Raw genomic sequence first — 21999 nt, forward strand, 5'->3', positions numbered from 1 at the left:
TTGGGGTCAGCATGGGGGTGGTAGTGTGATGGTTTGGGGTCAGCGTGGTGGTGGTAGTGTGATGGTTTGGGGTCAGCATGGTGGTGGTAGTGTGATGGTTTGGGGTCAGCGTGGGGGTGGTAGTGTGATGGTTTGGGGTCAGCATGGTGGTGGTAGTGTGATGGTTTGGGGTCAGCATGGTGGTGGTAGTGTGATGGTTTGGGGTCAGCATGGTGGTGGTAGTGTGATGGTTTGGGGTCAGCATGGTGGCGGTAGTGTGATGGTTAGGGGTCAGCGTGGGGGCGGTAGTGTGATGGTTAGGGGTCAGCGTGGTGGTGGTAGTGTGATGGTTTGGGGTCAGCATAGTGGTGGTAGTGTGATGGTTTGGGGTCAGCATGGTGGTGGTAGTGGGATGGTTTGGGGTCAGCATGGTGGTGGTAGTGTGATGGTTTGGGGTCAGCATGGTGGTGGTAGTGTGATGGTTTGGGGTCAGCATGGTGGTGGTAGTGTGATGGTTTGGGGTCAGCATGGTGGTGGTAGTGTGATGGTTTGGGGTCAGCATGGTGGTGGTAGTGTGATGGTTTGGGGTCAGCATGGTGGTGGTAGTGTGATGGTTTGGGGTCAGCATGGTGGTGGTAGTGTGATGGTTTGGGGTCAGCATGGTGGTGGTAGTGTGATGGTTTGGGGTCAGCATGGTGGTGGTAGTGTGATGGTTTGGGGTCAGCATGGGGGTGGTAGTGTGATGGTTTGGGGTCAGCATGGGGGTGGTAGTGTGATGGTTTGGGGTCAGCATGGTGGTGGTAGTGTGATGGTTTGGGGTCAGCATGGTGGTGGTAGTGGGATGGTTTGGGGTCAGCATAGTGGTGGTAGTGTGATGGTTTGGGGTCAGCATGGTGGTGGTAGTGTGATGGTTTGGGGTCAGCATGGGGGTGGTAGTGTGATGGTTTGGGGTCAGCATGGGGGTGGTAGTGTGATGGTTTGGGGTCAGCATGGTGGTGGTAGTGTGATGGTTTGGGGTCAGCATGGTGGTGGTAGTGTGATGGTTTGGGGTCAGCATGGTGGTGGTAGTGTGATGGTTTGGGGTCAGCATGGTGGTGGTAGTGTGATGGTTTGGGGTCAGCACGGGGGTGGTAGTGTGATGGTTTGGGGTCAGCACGGGGGTGGTAGTGTGATGGTTTGGGGTCAGCATGGTGGTGGTAGTGTGATGGTTTGGGGTCAGCATGGGGGTGGTAGTGTGATGGTTTGGGGTCAGCATGGTGGTGGTAGTGTGATGGTTTGGGGTCAGCATGGGGGTGGTAGTGTGATGGTTTGGGGTCAGCATGGGGGTGGTAGTGTGATGGTTTGGGGTCAGCATGGGGGTGGTAGTGTGATGGTTTGGGGTCAGCATGGTGGTGGTAGTGTGATGGTTTGGGGTCAGCATGGGGGTGGTAGTGTGATGGTTTGGGGTCAGCATGGGGGTGGTAGTGTGATGGTTTGGGGTCAGCATGGGGGTGGTAGTGTGATGGTTTGGGGTCAGCATGGGGGTGGTAGTGTGATGGTTTGGGGTCAGCATGGTGGTGGTGGTGTGATGGTTTGGGGTCAGCGTGGTGGTGGTAGTGTGATGGTTTGGGGTCAGCCTGGGGGTGGTAGTGTGATGGTTTGGGGTCAGCGTGGTGGTGGTAGTGTGATGGTTTGGGGTCAGCATGGGGGTGGTAGTGTGATGGTTTGGGGTCAGCGTGGTGGTGGTAGTGTGATGGTTTGGGGTCAGCATGGTGGTGGTGGTGTGATGGTTTGGGGTCAGCGTGGTGGTGGAAGTGTGATGGTTTGGGGTCAGCGTGGTGGTGGAAGTGTGATGGTTTGGGGTCAGCATGGTGGTGGTAGTGTGATGGTTTGGGGTCAGCCTGGGGGTGGTAGTGTGATGGTTTGGGGTCAGCGTGGTGGTGGTAGTGTGATGGTTTGGGGTCAGCATGGGGGTGGTAGTGTGATGGTTTGGGGTCAGCGTTGTGGTGGTAGTGTGATGGTTTGGGGTCAGCGTGGGGGCGGTAGCGTGGTGGTGGTAGTGTGATGGTTTGGGGTCAGCGTGGGGGTGGTAGTGTGATGGTTTGGGGTCAGCGTGGTGGTGGTAGTGTGATGGTTTGGGGTCAGCGTGGTGGTGGTAGTGTGATGGTTTGGGGTCAGCGTGGTGGTGGTAGTGTGATGGTTTGGGGTCAGCCTGGTGGTGGTAGTGTGATGGTTTGGGGTCAGCATGGTGGTGGTAGTGTGATGGTTTGGGGTCAGCATGGGGGTGGTAGTGTGATGGTTTGGGGTCAGCATGGTGGTGGTAGTGTGATGGTTTGGGGTCAGCATGGGGGTGGTAGTGTGATAGTTTGGGGTCAGCATGGTGGTGGTAGTGTGATGGTTTGGGGTCAGCATGGTGGTGGTAGTGTGATGGTTTGGGGTCAGCATGGTGGTGGTAGTGTGATGGTTTGGGGTCAGAGTGGTGGTGGTAGTGTGATGGTTTGGGGTCAGCCTGGGGGTGGTAGTGTGATGGTTTGGGGTCAGCATGGGGGTGGTAGTGTGATGGTTTGGGTTCAGCGTGGTGGTGGTAGTGTGATGGTTTGGGGTCACCATGGGGGTGGTAGTGTGATGGTTTGGGGTCAGCGTGGTGGTGGTAGTGTGATGGTTTGGGGTCAGCATGGTGGTGGTAGTGTGATGGTTTGGGGTCAGAGTGGTGGTGAAGTGTGATGGTTAGGGGTCAGCGTGGGGGTGGTAGTGTGATGGTTTGGGGTCAGCATGGTGGTGGTAGTGTGATGGTTTGGGGTCAGCATGGTGGTGGTAGTGTGATGGTTTGGGGTCAGCATGGTGGTGGTAGTGTGATGGTTTGGGGATGCTTTGCTGCCTCAGGACCTGGACGACTTGCCTTTTATAGAGGAAACCATGAATTCTGCTCTGTATCAGAGAACTCTACAGGAGAATGTCAGGCTCATCCGTCTGTGAGCTGAAGCACAGCTGGGTAACGCAGCAAGACAATGATCCAAAACACACAATCAAGTCTACATGAAAATGACTAATTAGACACACATTTTAAAGTTTTAGGAATGGCCTAGTCAAAATCCAGACCTAATGCCAATTGAAATGTTGAGCAGGACTTGAAACAAGGAGTTCATGCCCCAAAATTCCACAAATGTCTCTGTCTTAAAGCAGTTCTGCATGGAAGAGTGGGCCAAAAATTCCTCCACAGCGATGTGAGAGACTGATCAACAACTACAGGAAGTGTTAGGTTAGAGTAATAGCAGCTAATGTTTGGCACAACCAGTTATTGAGTGTAAGGGAGCAATTACTTTTTCACACAGGGGAAATGGGTGTTGCATAACTTTGTTTATTTAAACAAATGAAAAAAAAGTTGTTTTATTTGTAAACTCAGGTTCCCTTTATCGAATATTAGGTTTTGGTGAAATATTTGATAACATTCCAAAATATGCACAAAAAAATAATGACAAATATTTTTCACGACTCTTCTAAATTGGTTACAACTCAACCAGTATCCAACATTGCCTACACAACTCATCCAGTATCCAACATTGCCTACACATCGTAACATGAAAAGTATAACAGTGTAAGTGAGCCCATGTTGTGAGTGGTGTCGTCCCTCTGACGCCATTTTCTCTGCAGTGTTTTTGGTCCAGTGTCTAGTTTCACCTACATGATGTCACGTTCTGACCATAGTTCTTTTGTATTTTCTTTGTTTTAGTGTGGTCAGGGCGTGAGTTGGGTGGGTAATCTATGTTTTCTATTTCTGTGTTGGTTTTCTGTGTTTGGCCTGATATGGTTCTCAATCAGAGGCAGCTGTCAATCGTTGTCCCTGATTGGGAACCATATTTAGGTAGCCTGTTTTCTGTTGGGTTTTGTGGGTGGTTGTTTTCAGTCTTTGTGTGTCTGCACCAGATAGAACTGTTTCGGGTTTCACTTTGTTGTTTTCTATTTTGAAGTGTTCACTTTCATTAAATAAGATGAACAATTACCACGCTGCACCTTGGTCCTCTCTTTCTCCCGACGACAACCGTTACACATGACAACTGACAGAACAACATAACAGTATAAGCGTGTGTGTGTGTGTGTGTGTGTGTGTGTGTGTGTGTGTGTGTGTGTGTGTGTGTGTGTGTGTGTGTGTGTGTGTGTGTGTGTGTGTGTGTGTGTGTGTGTGTGTGTGTGTGTGTGTGGGTACAGTGCTGTAAAACCTTCTCCACAGTGGGATTAGTGTCAGTAGGATAATCCTCCATACTGCTGCTGACCCAAAGCTTCCTGGCGCACACACACACACACACACACACACACACACACACACACACACACACACACACACACACAGACACACACACACACACACGCACACAGGGACACACTTTTGGCCATGTATCTGTGGTACATATGGATATCTCACCCTTTGGGTATTGGTTGTCTGCCCGCTGCTCAGCTCGTGGGTGATGACATAACTGTGTTAGTAATGTAATGGAGATACCTTGTTGTGTCGGGTAGCAGGAGAAGGTCCATGTCACTGATCACATCTAACAGGGAAATAACATACATTATTCAACAACCTATTGCTTATTAATGACACTTGCAGTTAAACACACTTGTAGTTTCAAGCGTTGGATTTGGGTCTGAAGTAAGTGTCTACAGAATGTTTCATCATCTTTCGTCCATCGTGTACACCACCGTTCAAAAGTTTAGGGTCACTCAGAAATGTCCTTGTTTTTTAAAGAAAAGCAAATTTTTTTGTCCATTAAAAAAACATCAAATTGATCAGAAATACAGTGTAGACATTGTTAATGTTGTAAATTACTATTGTAGCTGGAAATGGCTGATTTTTTAATGGAATATCTACATAGCCGTACAGAGGCCCATTATCAGCAACCATCACTCCTGGCACGTTGTGTTAGCTAATCCAAGTTTATCATTTTAAAAGGCTAATTGCTCATTATAAAACCCTTTCGCAATTATGTTAGCACAACTAAAGACTTTTGTACTGATTAAAGAAGCAATAAAACTGGCCTTCTTTACACTAGTTGAGTATCTGGAGCATCAGCATTTGTGGGTTCGGTTACAGGCTCAAAATGGCCAGAAACAAAGACTTTATTCTGAAAGTCATCAGTCTATTCTTGTTCTGAGAAATGAAGAATATTCCATGCGAGAAATTGCCAAGAAACTTAAGATCTCGTACAATGCTGTGTAACTACTCCCGTCACAGAACAGCGCAAACTGGCTCAGCCTCCAGTGAAGCCAGCAGGACAGGGGTGTGGAACACCTTCTCAGCCTCCAGTGAAGCCAGGAGGACAGGGGCGTTGAACACCTTCTCAGCCTCCAGTGAAGCCAGCAGGACAGGGGTGTGGAGCACCTTCTCAGCCTCCAGTGAAGCCAGGAGGACAGGGGCGTTGAACACCTTCTCAGCCTCCAGTGAAGCCAGCAGGACAGGGGTGTGGAACACCTTCTCAGCCTCCAGTGAAGCCAGCAGGACAGGGGCGTTGAACACCTTCTCAGCCTCCAGTGAAGCCAGGAGGACAGGGGCGTTGAACACCTTCTCAGCCTCCAGTGAAGCCAGCAGGACAGGGGCGTTGAACACCTTCTCAGCCTCCAGTGAAGCCAGGAGGACAGGGGCGTTGAGCACCTTCTCAGCCTCCAGTGAAGCCAGGAGGACAGGGGCGTTGAACACCTTCTCAGCCTCCAGTGAAGCCAGCAGGACAGGGGTGTTGAACACCTTCTCAGCCTCCAGTGAAGCCAGGAGGACAGGGGCGTGGAGCACCTTCTCAGCCTCCAGTGAAGCCAGGAGGACAGGGGAGTGGAGCACCTTCTCAGCCTCCAGTGAAGCCAGGAGGACAGGGGCGTTGAACACCTTCTCAGCCTCCAGTGAAGCCAGGAGGACAGGGGTGTTGAACACCTTCTCAGCCTCCAGTGAAGCCAGGAGGACAGGGGAGTGGAGCACCTTCTCAGCCTCCAGTGAAGCCAGGAGGACAGGGGCGTTGAACACCTTCTCAGCCTCCAGTGAAGCCAGGAGGAAAGTGGTGTTCAGTGCATTTACTTGATCTATAATATCAAAAGGACGGCGAATGTTAGCTGTCTCTAATAAATACAGCTTGGTCCTGCTTTAATATAAATAAGACTGCGAATGTTACCTGTGCCCCACCCCCCACCCCAACCCCTCTTTTTACGCTACTGCTACTCTCTGTTCATCATATATGCATAGTCACTTTAACCATATCTACATGTACATACTACATGTCTGTAGCCTTGCTACTCTTATTTTCAAATGTCCTTTTACTGTTGTTTTATTTATTTCTTTACTTACCTACACACACGCACACGCACACGCACGCACGCACGCACGCACACACACACACACACACACACACACACACACCTTTTTTTCGCACTATTGGTTAAGGGCTTGTCAGTAAGCATTTCACTGTAAGGTCTACCTACAACTGTTGTATTCGGCGCACATGACAAATAAACGTTGATTTCATTTGATCTCTAATAAATCCAGCTTGGTCCGCCTTAATTATTTTGGGAAGAAGAGTGTTTAGTCTTTTGGCGAGCAATTTGGTAATTATTTTATAGTCGAAATCCAACAAGCTTATGGGTCGTAAGTGATGAGCAGGATAGCAGGCTCCATATCTCTTTTTAGAGACACTGTAATGCGGGCTGTGTACATAGAGTCTGGGAGAGCTCAGTTTGAGCAACACTGTAATGTGGGCTGTGTACATAGTCTGGGAGAGCTCCAATTTCGCAAAAATCGTCAAGCATTGGCATGAAAATAGGGCTAAGCTGGGGCCAAAAATCTTTGTAGAACTCTCTGGGAAATCCATCTGGGCCTGGGGACTTGTTAGGTGGCATGGAGGTAATTTCCTCCAGGATCTCCTCAGGAGTGAAGGGGGAGTTGAGATCTTATTGGTCTCTGAAAATCCTATGGATAAAAATGTTATCTATACGGGAGTAGGTGTTATGGACATTAGAGTAGTATGTATAGTCCATAGATGAGCTATTAGTCTCTCTCCAGATAGCTATCAGTCCCATCTCTTTTGTAAGAGACTTCAACTTCTTTGCCCATCTGGGATTTGTGATGGGGAGTTGAAATGATTTATCCAGAATTGAGTTGAGGGTACAATTAAAATCTCCAGCCAGCACTCCAAAGGAAACACAATGCTCATTGAACAGGGTTATCACTTTCGACATGAAAGCAGGACTATCTGTGTTAGGGGCGTATATGTTTAACATAGTAATTGGTTGCCAATACAGTGACCCAGTTATTAGTATAAATCTCCACTCTGGATCAGATATTTTTTTGTCAATTATGAATGGAACATGCTTATGGATAAGTACGGGGGAACCGGTGTTGAGGTAATTGAGGTAATTATGTACATGTAGGTAGAGTTATTAAAGTGGCTATGCATAGATAATAACAGAGAGTAGCAGCAGTGTAGAAGAGGGGGGGGGGGCAATGCAAGTAGTATGGGTAGCCATTTGATTAGTTGTTCAGGAGTCTTATGGCTTGGGGGTAGAAGCTGTTTAGAAGCCTCTTGGACCTAGACTTGGTGCTCCGGTACCGCTTGCCGTGCGGTAGCAGAGAGAACAGTCTATGACTAGGGCGGCTGGAGTCGTTGACAATTTGTAGGGCCTTCCTCTGACACCGCCTGGTATAGAGGTCCTGGGTGACGGGAAGCTTGGCCCCAGTGATGTACTGGGCCGTACTCACTACCCTTTGTAGTGCCTTGCGGTCGGAGGCTGAGCAGTTGCCATACCAGACAGTGATGCAACCCGTCAGGATGCTCTCGATGGTGCATCTGTAAACCTTTTGAGGATCTGAGGACCCATGCCTAATCTTTTCAGTCTCCTGAGGGGGAATAGGTTTTGTCATGCCCTCTTCACGATTGTGTTGTCGTAATTTGACCATGTTAGTTTGTTGGTGATGTGGACACCAAGGAACTTGAAGCTCTCAACCTGCTCCACTACAGCCCCGTCGATGAGAATGGGAGCGTGCTCAGTCCTCCTTTTCCTGTAGTCCACAATCATCTCATTTGTCTTGATCACGTTGAGGGAGAGGTTGTTGTCCTGGCAACACATGGGAGAGTGAAGAGGCGACTCCGGGATGCTGGAGTTGCACAAAAAGAAACATATCTCAGACTGGCCAATAAAAAGAAAAGATTAAGATACGCAAAAAAACACAGACACTGGACAGAGGAACTCTGCCTAGAAGGCCAGCCTCCCGGAGTCGCCTCTTCACTGTTGACATTGAGACTGGACAGAGGAACTCTGCCTAGAAGGCCAGCCTCCCGGAGTCGCCTCTTCACTGTTGACATTGAGACTGGACAGAGGAACTCTGCCTAGAAGGCCAGCCTCCCGGAGTCGCCTCTTCACTGTTGACATTGAGAATGGTGTTTTGCGGGTACTATTTAATGAAGCTGCCAGTTGAGGACTTGTGAGGCGTCTGTTTCTCAAACTAGACACTCTAATGTACTTGTCCTCTTGCTCAGTTGTGCACCGGGGCTTCCCACTCCTCTTTCTATTCTGGTTAGAGCCAGTTTGAGCTGTTCTGTGAAGGGAGTAGTACACAGCGTTGTACGAGATCTTAAGTTTCTTGGCAATTTTTCGCATGGAATAGCCTTCATTTCTCAGAACAAGAATAGGCTGATGAGTTTCAGAAGAAAGATATTTGTTTCTGGCCATTTTGAGCCTGTAATCAAACCCACAAATGCTGATGCTCCAGATACTCAACTAGTCTAAAGAAGGACAGTTTTATTGCTTCTTTAATCAGTACAACAGTTTTCAGCTGTGCTAACATAATTGTGAAAGGGTTTTCTAATGATCAATTAGCCTTTTAAAATTATAAACTTGGATTAGCTAACACAACGTGCCATTGGAACACAGGAGTGATGGTTGCTGATAATGGGCCTCTGTACACCTATGTAGATATTCCATTAAAAATCAGCAGTTTCCAGCTACAATGGTCATTTACAACATTAACAATGTCTACACTGTATTTCTGATCAATTTGATGTTATTTTAATGGACAAAAAATTAGCTTTTCTTTCAAAAACAAGACATTTCTAAGTGACCCCCTTTTGAACAGTGTGTACGTCTCCTTTTCCAGCGAATCACGGGGATCTGGGCCTGGTCGTGAGTCCGTAGTATATCCCTCACGTCCAACTCATTAAAGAAGAACTCCTTGTCCAGTTTGAGGTGCGTGCGATCACGTGAAATAAACGGTGTAGATAAAATAACAATCTCTGAACGCCCCACAAACAACTCCACGTGTTGGATCTGTTAACCACACGCTCAGTCACAATTCTGTGTTCTGAAAAACGTCTCCCGAGAAAAAAAAAAGCCTAATCTTCTCCGCACCACGTTGCCCCCGTCCAGGCCACAGAAAGAAAAATAAAAAAAAAAGAGAGGGAGGAATGAAGTAAATCAAATCAATAGCCTACAAATACATCCCCCAAAAGGACATAGGCCTAATCGTTTGGACTAAATCAAACAGAAAGGAGGGAGAAAATTCCTCAGAGGAATCGATAGGATACGTTTGTTATTATTAAAAAGAAATATCAATAGGATAAGGCGGTCATAACATTAGGCATAAATAGGACACACTAAACCTCTCGTTAGGTCTGTAGATGTGTCGCAATCGACCGACTATCAATGGTGAAGGCCTATGTGAAAATTATAAATACATTATAAAAAGTAGAGTATGGGCCTAATATAAAATTGACCGTATCTGATTACTTTGTCTGCCAATTATCGTTTTAGGCTACTTTTATTACCCCTATTATGTCAAGGGAGAAAATTAACCATTTACAGCCTGTCATCTTGTCTGTAGAACATATAGGCTAACAGGCTGTAAATGGTTCATTTTCTCACTTGACATAAAAGGGGAAATAAAAGTAGCCTAAAACGTTAGCAGACCTAGATTAGAATATAGGACCTATCCCCCTCTCAGCTAAAACGTCAGTAGGCCTAGGTTAGAATATAGGACCTATCCCCCTCTCAGCTAAAACGTTAGCAGACCTAGATTACAATATAGGACCTATCCCCCTCTCAGCTAAAACGTTAGCAGACCTAGATTACAATATAGGACCTATCCCTCTCTCAGCTAAAATGTTAGCAGACCTAGATTAGACTATAGGACCTATCCCCCTCTCAGCTAAAATGTCAGTAGGCCTAGATTAGAATATAGGACCTATCCCCCTCTCAGCTAAAACGTCAGTAGGCCTAGATTAGAATATAGGACCTATCCCTCTCTCAGCTAAAATGTCAGTAGGCCTAGGTTAGACTATAGGACCTATCCCTCTCGCAGCCAAAATAAATAAATAAAAACCAGCTATAATGACATTTAGCGGGCGGGTGGGTCATTGGATGGTGGTTATATGTTGTCTTACCTCCAATAGTAATAACAGTAATCGCTTTTAGTCATCGGTCCGTTTCTCAGTGACCAGGATTGACATTCAAAAACCTGCTTGTTTCCTCAGGAGTTTTGAAGTGTTGCATGGACTCCTTTGTGAATAATCCTGAACTTGTTAGGGTATCTGAATCCCCTGAAGATGCCTCGGTCAATTAAATGTTTCTTCACCTCGTCAAACTCTCGGCGCTTTCGAAGTATTCCAGCTGACAGGTCCTGGTGTGAGGATGTCTTCGACAGAGGACGAGGTTGGCAGTTGTTGGAACTTGGAAAGGGATGGGTCCTCATGCTCCTGGCTAACGGTGCTAGCTTTTTCTGAAGGTAGCTGTTTCTTGGAGGCTTTTTCTGAAGGTAGCTGTTTCTTGGAGGCTTTTTCTGAAGGGAGCTGTTTCTTGGAGGTGTTTTTCTGAAGGGAGCTGTTTCTTGGAGGTGTTTTTCTGAAGGGAGCTGTTTCTTGGAGGGGTTTTCTGAAGGGAGCTGTTTCTTGGAGGGGTTTTCTGAAGGGAGCTGTTTCTTGGAGGGGTTTCCTGAAGGTAGCTGTTTCCTGGAGGTGTTTTCCTCGGCTATTGCTCGAGTCCAGGTAAAAATGCCACATGCAATGTTGCCTTTTGTAGCCACCAATACTTGTTTTTACTTAAGCTAATGGGGTTTAACTTGAAGTGGAGCTCTCAGTTCATGCGGCCATCTCGTTCAAGGGTCACGTGATCCCGCAGGTGGAGTATTAAAATTTCCTGAGACGGGTCTGGGTTTGAAAGCAGTTTTTTTTTCACTTGCCTGAGACTCAGTCTGGGTTTGAAACCAGAGCTGGGGGTGTTAAACCTCTCTGGGTCTGGGTTTGAAAGCAAAGCTCGGGAGTGTTAAATCTCTCTGAGACTGGGTCACTCGGTTTGAAGCTGTGGGTCTGAGAGCAGCCACATCGTAAACTCCAAATCCAATCCTTGCTCTTAGTCTTGTACCTCCAGCATCAGTGTCAATCTGCTACGACCTCCAACATATTTGCCTACCCTCGCTTAAATCAAGATTTACTATACTTTTACGACAGAGCCCATCTGGACATCAAACATAGACTCCATCGAGCAGCAACAGCCGAAGACAGCCCGTATGGCCTCATCAATGTAAAGGGTCAATCACAGCTAGAGCCTGATCCAGTCTAGTGTCAGGGGAAGACAATGATCGACTGTCTGAAAGAGATTTTAGTCTAGAGATCACATGTAAGGCTTCAGAGGTGTGAAACCAATACATTGTCATATGGCAAATGTAATAACACAAAGGCAATGCAGTGTAAGTTATTGGCGTTCTTACAGCCCACTGGATAGGGTGGTTGGGTTTGATGTTGTTATGAAACTGCTGTGTACATGATTGTAAAAACTATTGGTTGCTAAATCCGGAGAAATTACGGACCATGCAAAAAACTGTTGGTCACTAAATCCAGCTAGAGGACCACGTAAAAACGGTTGGTCACTAAATCCAGCTAGAGGACCACGTAAAAACGGTTGGTCACTAAATCCAGCTAGAGGACCACGTAAAAACGGTTGGTCACTAAATCCAGCTAGAGGACCACGTAAAAACGGTTGGTCACTAAATCCAGCTAGAGGACCACGTAAAAACGGTTGGTCACTAAATCCAGCTAGAGGACCACGTAAAAACGGTTGGTCACTAAATCCAGCTAGAGGACCACGTAAAAACGGTTGGTCACTAAATCCAGCTAGAGGACCACGTAAAAACGGTTGTCTGGTATGAACCTCATCCACTATATACTTATAAATGATTGGTTTGGTTGTGTCCTCTATAATGCTGTCCGGTTACAACATGGTGTTGAGGCCCGTCCCTGTACTCTTGATAGTCACCACAACACAGCTGTTTCCATTTGAGGAAGTTTATATGATTTTGGTCATCTGAATGACTTGGAATCTTATTGTTGTTGCTATTTGGATGCACGCAGCAACATCCAGACATTTGTGTTAACGTCAACAATAAAAAGTCCTCGAGAACACGCTGACCTGAGTGGGCGGGTGCAGCGTCCAGATACGCATTTCCAAGCGCTTTGATTGGTTGGGAATGTCAAGGGCTATGATGGGTGAGGGATAACTAAGGTGAGGCTGAGCAGCCAAACTAACGGGACTTAAGGGAAACTGAAGGGAACATGAGGGGACGTTAGGTAGAGAGGAGAGGAGCAGGACAGCCTTTTTTTTTTTACAAATATAGATGATAAACTATCACAATAGAGAAAGTGGCACACTGCATGTATAATCTCAGACCCTGAGGAAGGCACAGTGATGCCGAAACGTTGGTAAATACCCATTAAATTGCTGGGAGTTTATGCATGGAGTGTGCGACTTTCTTTATTTTGATAGTTTATAGTTTATTCACCGTTCGTCAGCACCTCCACACAAACTATTTTCTGGGTGTGCTCCAGCTCATGTTTTGTTTTTATCTACAATTATAGATGATACCTAAATATGTAAGACAACTAAAATTATTCTCACCACAATCATGTTTGGTATATAAGATGGACTACTTTCCGTTCCCGCAAGAAAACAAGTGTCCGATGATAAGCGAGGCAAGCAACGTCATGTAGCCTAGCATATTGTTTAATTCTGCTGCATTCCAGGCATAGCTCTGACAACAATAGATATTCTACTGTCAAATCTCTGAACAAATAGCTGTTTACACTCTCACAGCACTGCCTGAATCAGAGGGCCACAGTTTATTCACAGTGAGAACAGGCAGAATGTTGGGAACAGGAAATGGTCTGAAATCTACAACCAGAGAACGTTTCTGACCCGATCCTGGTCCGACCCCTTGTTTTCTTCTTCTTGATACGGTTTTGGTTCTTCTTCTTCTGGTTCTCTAAAGGCTACTGAGAGACAGGAGGCGAGAGGAGGTGAGAGGAGATGAGAGGAGGTGACAGGAGGCGAGAGGAGGTGAAAGAGGGACAAAGGGAAGGGGAAGTGGAACAGACACTGAGGGGTCGATGCTAGATGCTTTATCCCCCAGTCAACCTCCATCCTCCCTCCACCAAGACCAGAGGAAGTACACCAGGAACTTAAGGTCTGGTTAGAGAAAGAGACCCTGCTGTGATGACGTGGTGTGTGTGTGTCTGCGTGTGTGCATGTGGTGTGTGTGTGTCTGTGTCGGTGCTTATAGTTGAGAGAGAGACCCTGCTGTGATGATAGGAAGACGAGAGATTTGTTCCGATGTCTCAATCCTTCTAGGCACAATATTAAGCTACTCTCTCTCTCCCTCTCTCTCTCTCTGACTTTCTCTCTCTCTTTATTTCTCTCTCTCTCCCTCTCTCTCTCTCTTTATTTCTCTCTCTCTGACTTTCTCTCTCTCTTTATTTCTCTCTCTCCCTCTCTCTCTCTCTCTGACTTTCTCTCTCTCTTTATTTCTCTCTCCCTCTCTCTCCCCCCTCTCTTTCTCTCCCTCTATCTCTCTATCTCTGACTTTCTCTCTCTCTTTCTCTCTCCCTCTCTCTCTCTCAATTCAATTCAATTCAAGGGGCTTTATTGGCATGGGAAACATGTGTTAACATTGCCAAAGCAAGTGAGGTAGATATTATACAAAAGTGAAATAAACAATACAAATTAACAGTAAACATTACACATACAGAAGTTTCAAAACAATAAAGACATTACAAATGTTATATTATATATATACAGTGTTGTAACAATGTACAAATGGTTAAAGCACACAAGTTAAAATAAATAAGCATAAATATGGGTTGTATTTACAATGGTGTTTGTTCTTCACTGGTTGCCCTTTTCTTGTGGCAACAGGTCACAAATCTTGCTGCTGTGATGGCACACTGTGGAATTTCTCCCAGTAGATATGGGAGTTTATCAAAATTGGATTTGTTTTCAAATTCTTTGTGGATCTGTGTAATCTGAGGGAAATATGTCTCTCTAATATGGTCATACATTGGGCAGGAGGTTAGGAAGTGCAGCTCAGTTTCCACCTCATTTTGTGGGCAGTGTGCACATAGCCTGTCTTCTCTTGAGAGCCATGTCTGCCTACGGCGGCCTTTCTCAGTAGCAAGGCTATGCTCACTGAGTCTGTACATAGTCAAAGCTTTCCTTAAGTTTGGGTCAGTCACAGTGGTCAGGTATTCTGCCACTGTGTACTCTCTGTTTAGGGCCAAATAGCATTCTAGTTTGCTCTGTTTTTTTGTTAATTCTTTCCAATGTGTCAAGTAATTATCTTTTTGTTTTCTCATGATTTGGTTGGGTCTAATTGTGCTGTTGTCCTGGGGCTCTGTGGGGTGTGTTTGTGTTTGTGAACAGAGCCCTAGGACCAGCTTGCTTAGGGGACTCTTCTCCAGGTTCATCTCTCTGTAGGTGATGGCTTTGTTATGGAAGGTTTGGGAATCGCTTCCTTTTAGGTGGTTGTAGAATTTAACGGCTCTTTTCTGGATTTTGATAATTAGTGGGTATCGGCCTAATTCTGCTCTGCATGCATTATTTGGTGTTCTACGTTGTACACGGAGGATATTTTTGCAGAATTCTGCATGCAGTCTCAATTTGGTGTTTGTCCCATTTTGTGAAATCTTGGTTGGTGAGCGGACCCCAGACCTCACAACCATAAAGGGCAATGGGCTCTATGACTGATTCAAGTATTTTTAGCCAGATCCTAATTGGTATGTTGAAATTTATGTTCCTTTTGATGGCATAGAAGGCCCTTCTTGCCTTGTCTCTCAGATCGTTCACAGCTTTGTGGAAGTTACCTGTGGTGCTGATGTTTAGGCCGAGGTATGTATAGTTTTTTGTGTGCTCTAGGGCAACGGTGTCTAGATGGAATTTGTGGTCCTGGTGACTGGACCTTTTTTGGAACACCATTATTTTGGTCTTACTGAGATTTACTGTCAGGGCCCAGGTCTGACAGAATCTGTGCAGAAGATCTAGGTGCTGCTGTAGGCCCTCCTTGGTTGGTGACAGAAGCACCAGATCATCAGCAAACAGTAGACATTTGACTTCGGATTCTAGTAGGGTGAGACCGGGTGCTGCAGACTGTTCTAGTGCCCGCGCCAATTCGTTGATATATATGTTGAAGAGGATGGGGCTTAAGCTGCATCCCTGTCTCACCCCACGACCCTGTGTGAAGAAATGTGTGTGTTTTTTGCCAATTTTAACCGCACACTTGTTGTTTGTGTACATGGATTTTATAATGTCGTATGTTTTACCCCCAACACCACTTTCCATCAATTTGTATAGCAGACCCTCATGCCAAATTGAGTCGAAGGCTTTTTTGAAGTCAACAAAGCATGAGAAGACTTTGCCTTTGTTTTGGTTTGTTTGGTTGTCAATTAGGGTGTGTAGGGTGAATACATGGTCTGTTGTACGGTAATTTGGTAAAAAGCCAATTTGACATTTGCTCAGTACATTGTTTTCATTGAGGAAATGTACGAGTCTGCTGTTAATGATAATGCAGAGTATTTTCCCAAGGTTACTGTTGACGCATATTCCACGGTAGTTATTGGGGTCAAATTTGTCTCCACTTTTGTGGATTGGGGTGATCAGTCCTTGGTTCCAAATATTGGGGAAGATGCCAGAGCTAAGGACGATGTTAAAGAGTTTTAGTATAGCCAATTGGAATTTGTTGTCTGTATATTTGATCATTTCATTAAGGATACCATCAACACCACAGGCCTTTTTGGGTTGGAGGGTTTTTATTTTGTCCTGTAACTCATTCAAGGTAATTGGAGAATCCAGTGGGTTCTGGTAGTCTTTAATAGTTGATTCTAGGATTTGTATTTGATCATGTATATGTTTTTGCTCTTTATTCTTTGTTATAGAGCCAAAAAGATTGGAGAAGTGGTTTACCCATACATCTCCATTTTGGATAGATAATTCTTCGTGTTGTTGTTTGTTTAGTGTTTTCCAATTTTCCCAGAATTGGTTAGAGTCTATGGATTCTTCAATTACATTGAGCTGATTTCTGACGTGCTGTTCCTTCTTTTTCCGTAGTGTATTTCTGTATTGTTTTAGTGATTCACCATAGTGAAGGCGTAGACTCAGGTTTTCCGGGTCTCTATGTTTTTGGTTGGACAGGTTTCTCAATTTATTTCTTAGATTTTTGCATTCTTTATCAAACCATTTGTCATTGTTGTTCATTTTCTTCGGTTTTCTATTTGAGATTTTTAGATTTGATAGGGAAGCTGAGAGGTCAAATATACTGTTAAGATTTTCTACTGCCAAGTTTACACCTTCACTATTGCAGTGGAACATTTTACCCAGGAAGTTGTCTAAAAGGGATTGAATTTGCTGTTGCCTAATTGTTTTTTGGTAGGTTTCCAAACTGCATTCCTTCCATCTATAGCATTTCTTAATGTTACTCAGTTCCTTTGGCTTTGATGCCTCATGATTGAGTATTGCTCTGTTCAAGTAGACGGTGATTTTGCTGTGGTCTGATAGGGGTGTCAGTGGGCTGACTGTGAACGCTCTGAGAGACTCTGGGTTGAGGTCAGTGATAAAGTAATCTACAGTGCTACTGCCAAGAGATGAGCTATAGGTGAACCTACCATAGGAGTCCCCTCGAAGCCTACCATTGACTATGTACATACCCAGCGTGCGACAGAGCTGCAGGAGTTGTGACCCGTTTTTGTTGGTTATGTTGTCATAGTTGTGCCTAGGGGGGCATATGGGGGAGGGAATGCTGTCACCTGCAGGCAGGTGTTTGTCCCCCTGTGTGCTGAGGGTGTCAGGTTCTTGTCCAGTTCTGGCATTTAGGTCGCCACAGACTAATACATGTCCCTGGGCCTGGAAATGATTGATTTCTCTCTCTCTCTCTCGCTCTCGCTCTCTCGCTCTCTCTCGCTCTCTCTCAAATCGCTGCACTCCCGAACTGACTAGAGAGAGAAAGGGGTAAATTGAAAAGAAAGACAACATATCTGGGACCAAGCTACAGTACCTTAAGGCCACTCTCACATAAGCCTACTCTGTGAGTGTATATGATTGTAAGAAGCTTTTTTTTATACCGTGTGTTTGAGAATTACATTGCTTTGAGGTATTCCTTCATTTCCTTGAGGTCTGTACTTTGCTAAAATAGGTGGGCCAATTCCATTTTATTTGGAACGGCAAGCAAGTTTAAATTAAAACAGACCTATTTATATAATGAATATGAATTCGGAGGGCAGAAATGATTAAATATTAAAGCATTAGACCTCTCACTAAAAGCTTCAGTCATACAAAAGTTAAAATCCGAACTGCTCCTCATGCAGATTAGTAAGAATGTCTCACCCCATGTTCAATGGCCTTTTTCCCTTTATTCAGATTACAACCTCACACTTTCCATTATTTGAAAATGAAATAATCTCCAAAATATCGTTATTTTTTAAAACAAGCCATAAAAAGTTGGTTGCAATTTTAGTTGAATCCACCAGAAAAGACAGAACATATAATACAACCAATATTATGGTTAAACTCAAATATACAATTTTTTTTTTTTAAATGCAATAAAAAACAAAAAAACATCTTTGTAAATTATATCATAAATAGGACTGGTGGAGTTATGTCACACATGCAGCTAACAAAAAAATATGGAAATGTCTGATTTATCCACAATTACAACCAACGATTGCAGCATTATTGTAGCAATGAAAGATGCAAGTGGAAGGGAGAATGTAAGGAACTTCGATGTACCGATTCCATGGCACATGGTTTATGAACTGATACGCAAAACAATGCCGGATTCAAAACTTATATATTTACCCAAAAATATATGGGGGATTGGAAATGATGCAGACAATTACATTGATGGAAGCTACACTCTATCTGCAATATAATATCTGATCTACCCCCCCCAAAATAATAAAAAATAAAAAGATAGCTGGGCCAAGACTTCCCATTCATTTAGATGACGTCGTAGAAGCTACATTTACTTTGAAGCTGGACTTCACTCACTCCCAAATCACTGAACGCATGGATGACTCCAGGACAGAAGCAAAAGGCATAGAAAAGAGGGATAGAGAAAGATCGGGAGAACGAGAAACATAGCGAGAGGGTAGGAGAGAGGGAGAGATTCAAGGGGTGGATCGATAACAATAGAAAGAGGGTAGGAAAGAGAGAGAGATTCAAGGGGTGGATCGATAAGAATAGAAAGAGGGAGGAGAAGAGAGATTCAAGGGGTGGATCGATAAGAATAGAAAGAGGGAGGAGAAGAGAGAGAGATGCTTGGAGAGAAGCATCCTAGAAAGGGAGAGGGAGACGCTTCCCAGCCCCAGGCAAAGCAGGCCAGTGACTGTGATGTGGATGGCCTTTCACTGTGCCACTGTCTGCATACTCCCTCCCTCCTTAAGCTTACCATATGCTTCCCAGTCGAAACAGCATATATTATGACAACATTTTGTTACGTTTTTGTTCGTTTTGGTTTTCGGCAGTGTTAGGGCAAGCATTTTATTTTTATTTTTTTGAGGATGGTCGAAGTTCGGTAGCCCGAATTTCGTTTTTCAACCAGCAGGCCGCTTCACTGTTTTCAAAGGCCTCTCAGTCGCTCCGTCTGTCACTGAAGTGGAGTGAACTCCAGTCTTGGCCCAGGACTGTGAGAGTATGTCTATGGTGTTTTAGATGAGATGAGTGTCTGAGATTGTATCAAGCGGCAGTTTGAATGGCAGTTTGAAAAGTAGGCCTCTGAGAGTGCCTCTCGTCGTTGATAGTATTTTAGATGAGATATGCGTGCCGAAATAAGGCTTGTTTCAAATGAACACACAGAAGTATAAAAGCAGTATGTCACATCTATCAGAGGATCAGAGGGCCCAGTCAGAGGGCCCAGTCAGAGGGCCCAGTCAGAGGGCCCAGTCAACACACAAGGTAAATACTGTAGTATATCAGCCACAGGGTCTACAGATGGGTTAAAGGGCATGTCACTGGTTAAGTCTGAGGGTCTGACAGTGTGTCTACAGGCTCTACAGATGGGTTGAAGTGCCAAGGCCCTCACCAAGAGAACACACTACAGTTCAAAAGCATTATTTCTGTAATCTACGCTGCTCATTCTCATGGGAGGGCCTGCTCAGGCTCAGTAGAGGAATATAACTGAAGAAAAACATGGATGACGCGCGTCTCTCTCAGTGTTTAAGTCTGAGAATCTGAGGCACTGAGTATTGATTTGCCACAGTTTACCCTACAGTGGAGTAGAGTGGAGCCCAACATACTGAGTAATGGTTTGAGACTTTTAGCTGCAGAGGGGGTTGGATTCATCGGTTAGAGCTGGTTATTGGTTTCAGTGGGATTGTTGTGTTGTTTAAATGCCATGTATGTTTACCTCCATAGTATTCATCTAGTAGTCTGTTTAGAAACTACAAAAACAGGTATAGTACTGTATAGTATAATATACAGTATACCCGACAGTCTGTTTACCTCCATAGTATTTTATTTATGTATTTCATTTATTTTATTTATTTTTTTTTTTTTTTAAATTTTACCCCCTTTTCTCCCCAATTTTCGTGGTATCCAATCGCTAGTAATTACTATCTTGTCTCATCGCTACAACTCCCGTACGGGCTCGGGAGAGACGAAGGTCGAAAGTCATGCGTCCTCCGAAGCACAACCCAACCAAGCCGCACTGCTTCTTAACACAGCGCGCCTCCAACCCGGAAGCCAGCCGCACCGATGTGTCGGAGGAAACACCGTGCACCCGCCCCCCTTGGTTAGCGCGCACTGCGCCCGGCCCGCCACAGGAGTCGCTGGAGCGCGATGAGACAAGGATATCCCTACCGGCCAAACCCTCCCTAACCCGGACGACGCTAGGCCAATTGTGCGTCGCCCCACGGACCCCCCGGTCGCGGCCGGCTGCGACAGAGCCTGGGCGCGAACCCAGAGACTCTGGTGGCACAGCTAGCGCTGCGATGCAGTGCCCTAGACCACTGCGCCACCCGGGAGGCCCTGTATTTCATTTATTTAACCTCAGTTAAGAACAAATTCTTATTTACAATGACGGCCTACAATGGCTCTTATATACAGTAACTCAGTGCTCTGATTGGTCTGACACGTCAGTCTGGCTGGGCCTCTCCAATGCCGCTGTCTGGCCTGACACGTCAGTCTGGCTGGGCCTCTCCAATGCCGCTGTCTGGCCTGACACGCCAGTCTCGCTGGGCCTCTCCATGCTGCTGTCTGGCCTGACACGTCAGTCTCGCTGGGCCTCTCCATGCTGCTGTCTGGCCTGACACGTCAGTCTCGCTGGGCCTCTCCATGCTGCTGTCTGGCCTGACACGTCACTCTGGCTGGGCCTCTCCATGCCGCTGTCTGGCCTGACACGTCACTCTGGCTGGGCCTCTCCATGCCGCTGTCTGGCCTGACACGTCAGTCTCGCTGGGCCTCTCCATGCTGCTGTCTGGCCTGACACGTCAGTCTCGCTGGGCCTCTCCATGCTGCTGTCTGGCCTGACACGTCAGTCTCGCTGGGCCTCTCCATGCTGCTGTCTGGCCTGACACGTCAGTCTGGCTGGGCCTCTCCATGCCGCTGTCTGGCCTGACACGTCAGTCTCGCTGGGCCTCTCCATGCTGCTGTCTGGCCTGACACGTCAGTCTGGCTGGGCCTCTGCAATGCCGCTGTCTGGCCATAGATCATTGGAGCATAACCCACCTCTCTCTCTCGATCGCTCTGTTTTTCTCTCAGTTTCTCTCTCGCTTATTAGCTATCCGTCTGTCTGTCTGTCTGTCTGTCTGTCTGTCTGTCTGTCTGTCTGTCTGTCTGTCTGTCTGTCTGTCTGTCTGTCTGTCTGTCTGTCTGTCTGTCTGTCCCTGCCTCTCTCCCTCCCTCCCTCTTTCTCTGGTGGTTCACAAGAGTGCCCATCTACACAGGTTAAAAAACCTCTTGCTTTGCTACCCAGTCCTCTCCCTCTTCTCCCTCCTCCCCTCCAGTATCTTTCCACCCCTGTGATCGATCCAGGTCTAAACTAAGTTCAGCTCACTGATCCATCACCATTAGCTCTACATCTTTAAAGGAGCATTCAGTCGTAACTGAAAAAGGCCTGATAGATATGGGATGAAATGGCTCTCAGAATCTTTGCTGTTAAAAAGCTGTACGAATCTGAGATAAAAGGCACCTTGAGGAGAATAAACAGCAGGGCTGTCTTCGCCTTGCTAGCCTCGTCTTGCCTCACCGTACCTCTCCACACATTAAATAGGATGAATTAATCAAGAGGTTTCCATATTCACAATATTGACTCTTCTCTTTTGCAGGAGTCGATTTTAAAATGAAGACACTGGAGATAGATGGCATCAAAGTAAGGATACAGATATGGTAAGTAGTGAATGCATGCAGCCAGAGCATTCTACTAAAGTAGGTCAAACATGGGAATCACCCCTTTGAATATAGTGGATGTCCTAGTCCCATGTCAGGGATGTTCAGTCTAGCCCCATGCTATTCTGTCAGGGATGTTCAGTCTAGCCCCATGCTATTCTGTCAGGGATGTTCAGTCTAGCCCCATGCTATTCTGTCAGGGATGTTCAGTCTAGCCCCATGCTATTCTGTCAGGGATGTTCAGTCTTACCCCATGCTATTCTGTCAGGGATGTTCAGTCTAGCCCCATGCTATTCTGTCAGGGATGTTCAGTCTTACCCCATACTATTCTGTCAGGGATGTTCAGTCTTACCCCATGCTATTCTGTCAGGGATGTTCAGT

The 21999-nt window shown here is 45.9% G+C and overlaps 1 protein-coding gene across 1 annotated transcript in view; it reads left to right on the plus strand.

Annotated features, from left to right (window-relative positions):
- The window catches only part of LOC120024122 (ras-related protein Rab-15-like), a 40030-nt gene that overhangs the window by 13328 nt on the left and 4703 nt on the right, over positions 1-21999 (plus strand). The window contains exon 2 of the mRNA XM_038968271.1: positions 21558-21618. Coding sequence (XP_038824199.1) covers positions 21558-21618 — 61 coding nt within the window. The remainder of the gene's footprint in view (positions 1-21557; positions 21619-21999) is intronic.

Source organism: Salvelinus namaycush, chromosome 29 (assembly GCF_016432855.1).
Source record: "Salvelinus namaycush isolate Seneca chromosome 29, SaNama_1.0, whole genome shotgun sequence".
Taxonomy (NCBI): domain Eukaryota; kingdom Metazoa; phylum Chordata; class Actinopteri; order Salmoniformes; family Salmonidae; genus Salvelinus; species Salvelinus namaycush.